At 39.5% G+C, this 7,630-nt stretch overlaps 1 protein-coding gene across 2 annotated transcripts in view; it reads right to left on the bottom strand.

The window, feature by feature from the left end:
- Positions 1-269: 269 nt before the first annotated feature.
- Cyfip1 (cytoplasmic FMR1 interacting protein 1) overlaps positions 270-7,630 on the bottom strand; it is an 88,625-nt gene continuing 81,264 nt past the window's right edge. The window contains exons 26-31 of one of the 2 annotated variants that reach the window (XM_034506993.2): positions 5,473-5,603; positions 5,046-5,118; positions 4,337-4,431; positions 3,257-3,495; positions 2,646-2,793; positions 270-973 (exon numbers count right to left, since the gene is read on the bottom strand). In XM_034506993.2, coding sequence (XP_034362884.1) covers positions 809-973; positions 2,646-2,793; positions 3,257-3,495; positions 4,337-4,431; positions 5,046-5,118; positions 5,473-5,603 — 851 coding nt within the window. In that variant the 3' untranslated portion in view covers positions 270-808. The remainder of the gene's footprint in view (positions 974-2,645; positions 2,794-3,256; positions 3,496-4,336; positions 4,432-5,045; positions 5,119-5,472; positions 5,604-7,630) is intronic. The other variant, XM_034507018.2, reaches the window with a different exon arrangement.

The following is a 7,630-nucleotide window of genomic DNA, read 5'->3' as shown; positions in this document are numbered from 1 at the left end:
CAGTGTCCACTGTAACTATGCCCCAATTCTGTTGGTCCCAAAGAGTAGATGCACATACCATAGAAGTTCTGGTGTTCCTTTCATGTCCTTTATGGATGACACAATTGTCTTGCATCTCACTGGCTTTCATTTCATCCCTGCCCAGACCTGAATGTTAAGTTCTAGTTGTGTTTGAAAGATGTCATGATCTTGTCCTACTGAAAATGACATGTGGAATGTGGGGGATGTACAGGGGTGGACACAACATCATGCTAATGAACAAACGCAAACAGATTCCATTAATTTTTATTTCTCTAATTGTTTAGTCATATCTCACAAATCAGACTCACTTTTGGATTCACTTGAACAGAGGAAACAATTTTACTATCTGGAACAATGACTTAGAAAAGATTTCCTTAAAGGTCATCATAAAAATCCCTAAACAAAGCTAGTCATTAAATTTAAAAGTAATTGATATGGGTTTTGTTTTTTTGTTTTTTTTAAATACAGTTAGTTGGTATTATGCTCTTGCAGGATAATGAGTGAATTTAGCATTTTATAACTAGCTACTGGAATATTCAGCATGAAAATATTTGTTAAGACCATAATGGCAACAACTAGTAACCATATTCTCAGATTTCCCAATTCCAAAGGCATATACAATTTTAGTATAGAAAAATAAGTAAGTTTTATAAAGTTAAGCTTTCAGATCAAAAAGTACCCCTTCATGTCGGTTCAGACATAATGGAAAATAGCCCCTAAAAATTTCAGTATAGTTTACATAAAGACAAACATGCCATCAGTTACTGGGGTGCTGTGAGCTTAGCCCTCAGCTGCTGGCTAGGGACTGGTGGATGGGTGGCTGGAAGCAGCGGACATGTTCCACAGGTGTGCTCTCCCCATCGCCAGATTTCAAGTACTTGTCCAGGATAGTGATGATCTCATCATTGAGAATCTGGAATTTTCTAATCCTCTCCACCATCTTCTTCAATGGCTACAATGAGATCAGACTGGTATATTTATTGTACTTTAAAATTCAAGGATTCTACTTCAGAAAAATTACAGAAAATTAAATTGACCCCTACCATCTTTCTAATATCACAGTTGGAATGATGAATACATTTCCAATTTAAATTCACCTTGTAATCTTGGTATTGCTAAGTATAAAACTTAAAAACAAGTTCGTTCATTTATCAGTTGCCTATTGGTCAGGAGAGGTGGCTTATGTCAGTATTCTACTACTCAAGATGAAACTTGAGTTCAAGGTTTGAAACTTGAGTTCAATGTACCAGCCTGGGTACATTGTGAGTTCCAGGTCATGCTGGATGACCCTTTTCTCCAACCCAAAAGCAAACAAAAAGAACCTATAAGCCAAAAGCTGGAATATTAATATATATTAATATAATATAATGTAACATATTAATATATATATGCAAATACTATAAGTTAATAAGGTGTAAGTTTCCAGTTTAACAGGTCTGTGGAAAAGATGCTTTGAATCTTCTAAGACTAGATAAAGATGACAAACATAACTTGAAAGCATTGTGAGTAGACTGGAATGAAGAGATAGCTGGAGACTTAATGGGAAGCTCTAATAACCCAGGGTGACAGTGAACCATAGCAAATCTCCAATGGTTAAACAAAAAAGAAGCTTGTCATGTAAACACAAGAATGCTAGTCTTAAATGTCTGACTCCAAGGCCTTCAATTATCAGAAAATATGTATTTTATATATAATATGCTACATAAAATAACAAGACATTACAATTTGAATATACCCGCCAAGATTTTAAGAACCAAATTAAAACTAAGAAGGAATTTTGAAAGTAAAAATTCTGGCTAACTTAACCTGAAATGAATTAGTTATCTCAAAGACATAGCAGAAGAAAATTTTCTGGTTATATTCCAGAGAGCCAACAAAGGAGGTATGGAAACTACCTCATGCCCACATTGAATTTCTTTGCACCTATGGATAGTCTTGAGTGACTTCAAGAGAACTCTTGGATTGTCTGGACAAACCCAGTCTATAATCAAAGCAGAAAAGTTTCCTGAGTTGTTGACAGGAAGGATGTGATGAAAGTGGGTGGTGCCCTGTCATTTGAAGGGGCCATGTGGAAAGCAAGTGAGGAAATGAGCTGACAGCAGGAACTGGACCTCGTTTCTACAATTACAATTCAGCCAGTGACTAAAAGGAGACTGAAAGCACATTCATCCTTCAAGGCCTCCAGGGAAAACACAGTCCTTTTAGCTTTGTGAGACTAAGCAGGGGAATCAGCTGAGCTATGTAGATGTTGAAAAGTGAGATGATCAATTAAACTTATTGTGTTTAGTTCTGGGAGCAACTGAAAACTAATACAACAGAGTAAGTCATGGAAAGCAGAAGAAAGTTTAACAATAATGTTCTGAAGGGAAAACATTTGAGAACATAATGAGTAAGATTACAAAAAGGTAATAAAAGCAACTTAAAAAACCACATGGTTTGGAAGCTAGAAGACTAGAATAGTGTGTCAACAATCTGAAAATGCAGGTAAGGTAAGTAGATCTAGTTACCTTACAAAGAAAAAGGAAACTGGGCTATGTTTTGTTGCATTATGTTTACGCTTGAATTTTACATTAGGATAAGCATTCTCCGCCTAGACAAATGTGTCAAAGATTTTGTCCACATACCACATTCTTGATGATCTCATCTTTGCCATCATGTTTCTGAACTTTGAGAAGATGATAGCAGAAATCCAACACAGCGAAGCGCCGCTGCTGTCCAAGAAGTACGATGATCATGCAGCCAGCCCAGTGGAGCCCATCTCCAAAACACTGCCTAGAAGCACCAAGCAATAAGGAGAATGAACAAACAGGTGGACTCTCATGAGTGTCTGCAAAGGTCAATAATCAGACTACATTTCCTTTGTCTACAGTTTCTCAGGAGAAAGACAAGCACAAGAAATTTTCTATTTTTGATAATGCCAATTTTGGGTTCCTCTAGCATGTTATTTTATGGTCACAGACCTGTAGAGAATAACTTTATGGTTCTGCCACCCAGGAACAGGATATATCAAATTTGCCTTCAGTTACTTTAGATTCAAATAATTCCCAGATACTCATACTAAATCCTTTCTTTGGCATCAAAGAAGGAGCCACACCTCAGTGGCATTAAACCAGTGGAATGTTTGTGTACTAAGAGTTTTGTCATCTGTACTGACTTCACACTCCTTTCAGCAACCTGGGTACCCTTGCCAATTCTCCCACTCTTCCAAAGAGTCACAGAACACACACACACTTACTCCACTGTAAACTCGTGTGTTCCTACAGGAATGCAATAAACAAACTGCATGGCACTCCATAGTCTGTGAAACTCCACACACTCATCCACATGCATGACCCCATTGCTGGGCAGGGGCCCACGCCAAATGGGATCATCCAGAAAGGTCCGGATCCGTGTCAGGATGACTTCAAACATGGACAGACCACAACAGAGCCGCTCCTTGGTCAGCAAGTCCCCCTCTCTTGCAATTGCAATTTGCTGCAAAAAGTACATGGGGTATTACAAGCCATGATAGAATACTGAAGGGCTAAAATCAAACTACCACCAGTCTGTTTATTCTGCAGTAGATAGAAAATGCTAAGTTGACATCAACAGGTTATATCAGCTATTACCTATATTCTAAAGATTAAAATACTGAAGTCTAGAAGAGTGAAGTACAGCCATTTGGAACTGCAAGCAACTTTGCCTCTAGGTCACATGGCAATTCCCAAAGACGTTTCTAATGGTCACAAAAAATCTACTGGCATAGATAGTAGGTAGAAGCCAGCAATGCCACCAAAGAGAGTCTATAAGACAACCTCAAACAAAAACAAAAATCTTGTTCAAATGCCAGATCTAGGGTAAACTTCATTCTGATACCTTGTCTTTTGTCACAATTTCTTCTAAGAAGAACCCCTATTAAAAAGCTTTGGGAAGTGGTGATGCACACTATTAATCCCAGCACTTAGGAGGCAGAGGCAGGTGGATCACTGAGTTTGAGGCCAGCCTAATCTACACAGCAAGTTCCAGGACAGCCAGAGCTACACAAAAACCCTATCTCAAAAAAACAAAAACAAAACAAACAAAAAAAAAAACAAAAAGCAAAACAAAAAACTCAACAATTGTTCATGAAAGGGTAGAATATGAAAACAGACAACATCTGAGTACATCTTTGTTCCTGAGATACATGTTAAGCCCTTTCTGCATACCATCTCTAATCCTCCCAACTCCTGCAAGTCTTTTGCCCTCACAATAACTTCTGGCTGCTTCCAACCTCTGCACTGGCCTAATGTGAATTTCCACCCCATATACAAACCCTAGCAACCATAGCATCCATTACCTGTGGGGTCCCCAGCCTTTCAATCAGCGGGACAAGATGCAGTGGGGCATACTTGGATTCTAGTCTTTTCATTTTGGCATCCACTCTCTCCCCCTCTGTATTGGAAAATACATTATTAAGCTCTGTCCTTATGTAAGATTTTAAAATTGCCGAAGTTTAATTTTTAACAGAATTTTAAGATTCCGTAAACTCCATGGATACAGATTCTCTTTGGAAAGAGTATATTGTAGTATATTAAAATGGCTTATTTGTAATTTTAATTCAAGCTAACAGATTTACTTATGCAATGTAAATGCATTTAGAATCTGCTTTCAGCTTGGGACAGTGTAGCATTTTCATGCAATTATCAACAGAATGGGGGAACATAGAAGAGTTTATATCTAATGTGCAGTTTTCAAAATTCACTGAAAACTCTAAACATCTAAAGCAAAATGGTACAGTGAACCTCTTATCATCCACTATGACAACTGTCACCTTGGTGGCCACTTACTCTGTTTCTGTGTTATTTTGAAACAGATCCTAGATATCATTATAGTTATAAATACTTGAGTTCATGAATTATAACCAGGTTAGACACTCCCCACAGAGACTCCCTAGGTATGACTAAACAGGCACCAACATAACTGAACATTGGCCTTTTCTCAGGCTGCACAGTGTAGTACGACCTCTTTACATGCAGTGTGAACTCTGGTTTATGATGCAGACTCACCTTTTACGTGGACTCGAGGTAAGATATTCTGGAAAGGAGCTGCATGTAACAGGTCACAGACTTCTTCTAGAGACTAAAACAGAGTAGAAAAAGTCATCCCAGGAAGGGTATCTCAGTGAAAAGAAATGTTGCACTTTCCCCAATTAGAATAAAATAAACACTGAATTGTCCACAGAATTTCCTGGAGTAGTGTTAATGTCCCATTGAGCTACTTTTTTGGTCTACTGGAAAAACACTCTTTAAACAAAAAAAGTTATATTCTTGTTTTCTAAATATAGGGAACCAATAAACAGCTACATTGCCCACCTCATACCATTACTAAAGAGGGGTGTCGAAAGCACAAAAGAGAAAAAAAGGAAAAGAAAGAAAACTATCACCAGCAGTGAAAACTTTGGCCCAACTAGGGTGGGCTGAACTGAGAACTCACCAGGCTTTGCTCAATGAGCAGGCAGAAGAGAACAGCATTTCCCACCTCCCGCAGGTTCTGGAAGCATACGGTTTTCAGCTCTGCATACTCCACAATGTCCTTCAGCTGGTGGTGGAAGAACTCTAGGATGCCTGTGGCAGCAGAAGTAAGTGCCAGGGATTCAGGCACAGCACTAGCACCTGCCATTCTGACAGTGCCTGACTATGGAGATTGCCAGATGCTTCCACCAATGATGGTTTATATCACTTGGCACATCCGTAACAGACCATAGGGCCTATCCTCTGACACCCTGCTCAGTCAACTCCATAGGTTCAGAGAAGGCAATTATGACAGAGAATGTCAACATACCAGAAGAATAAAGGAGAGTCCAGTGCATCATCTCTAGTGGATTCAGATAAGGCATTTGATAAACTCAGTAGATCTTTACAGGCATAGAAAGTAGTGTGTCTAATTTGATAAAGGGTATAAAAACCTTGCAGTTTATTTCATATTGGTGGAAAAACCTGACATACTTTTTCTCTGAGTTCCCACAGTATTTAAGTCATCTTTGTCAATGCCTGGAGAACATAACATGGCCCAAGGACACAGAAGCCAACATGGCTAACTTGAGTCATACATACAATGCCAAACTGGTCCAACCTAAGAGCCCAAACTACCCTAAGAACAAAGTTGAATTTAACCACATAAGACGCAGGTCAGCCCTGAATGTCTTCTTAAGGATTCATGCTCCTGCTCACCTCAGAGAGTTCATGCCTCCTGTTCCTGCTATCTCCCACTTGTCAGTCCAACTATCTAGCTACCCAGTGTAGTAGAGACCTGTTCACTGGGGTCATCCCTCAACAAGTGTGAACAAAGTTAATGCTGTGAATCTGACCCAATGGCTTTCTCCTCAGCATTTAATTTTTCATCTGTAGTTTTATTACCTTAAAATTACTTATCTGCTTTCTGTCAATGAACTGAAATATAATTCTTCTAAGCCAGGTTCATGCTGATGGTTATTTTCTTTTATGATGGCAGAGTAGTTACCGCAAATGTCAACTGTATCTGGGAGCTCAGCCACATCAGCAGGCTAGTCATCGGGATGGCAGCATGAGTTATCATGTGTAGCCTCAAATACATTAACAAGACGACTAGAGGAGCTCGTGGGGAACAGCAGTGAAGCATACCTCTGTGGGTAGATGGTGTTTTCAGATGACTAGACTATGAAGTTGTAATGAACAAATTCATCTCTTGATTACTAGGAGGTAAGGCAACATGGGGCCTGGTTGGAGGAAGCCAGTCACTGGGAGCATGTCCTCGGGTGCTATATTTTGCCCTGGACTCTTCTGTAAGCCCTTTCTCCACTTTTTATCTGCCAGAAGGCAGTCTCTTTAATATGCTGCCATTGTGATGTTTTGCCTGAAAACATGGAGCCAAGTGTTCATGAATAGAACTGTCTGAAACTGAGCTAAAATAAATCATTCTTGCCCTAAGTTGCTTTTCAGAGGTATTTGGTCACAGTGATACAGAACGAACTAATTGATGCCATCTTTGGAGAAAGAATACTATCAGGTAAGAGTTTATAAAAGGTAGTCTCTCTCTCTCTCTCTCTCTCTCTCTCTCTCTCTCTCTCTGTCTCAAAAAAAAAAAAAAAAGAGAGACAGAGTTTCTCTGTGTAGTACTGCTTTTCCTGGAATTTGTTTTATAGACGAGGCTGGCATTGAACTCAAAGATCCACCTGCTTCTCCCTCCCAAGTGCTGGGATTAAAAGCGTGTACTATCACTGCCCAGCTATAAAAGGCACTTTTAAGCAACAAAGAACTTTGTAGAGCTGAGGTTAATCCTAAGGAATGTTGAGATCATTACGGATATTTATTTGCATGGCCTTATCCCGGCCTGCAGCAAGGCATGGAGGTTGGTCTAGAAGCACACATCCAAGGACTGTGGGGGACGTTCTTACAGCCTGTGAGCTACATAGGGCAGAATGTTTTACAGGACAACAAGAACAAGACTGTTTCTAATGGGTAAGAGGCCAGAGGGAGGGCACAGGAAGTAGAGCCTTGTGGCTGCTTTAAAATGCCTTTCCCCAAAAAGAGGGCAATAGGATCTGGTAGTTAAGCTTCCTCTGCTTTTCTTGGTAGGTGTTTATTTTCAGCATCTAGGATAACAATATGTTCAA

Source organism: Arvicanthis niloticus, chromosome 1 (genome assembly GCF_011762505.2).
Source record: "Arvicanthis niloticus isolate mArvNil1 chromosome 1, mArvNil1.pat.X, whole genome shotgun sequence".
NCBI classification, from domain to species: domain Eukaryota; kingdom Metazoa; phylum Chordata; class Mammalia; order Rodentia; family Muridae; genus Arvicanthis; species Arvicanthis niloticus.
This window is presented reverse-complemented; position numbering and strand designations above follow the sequence as displayed.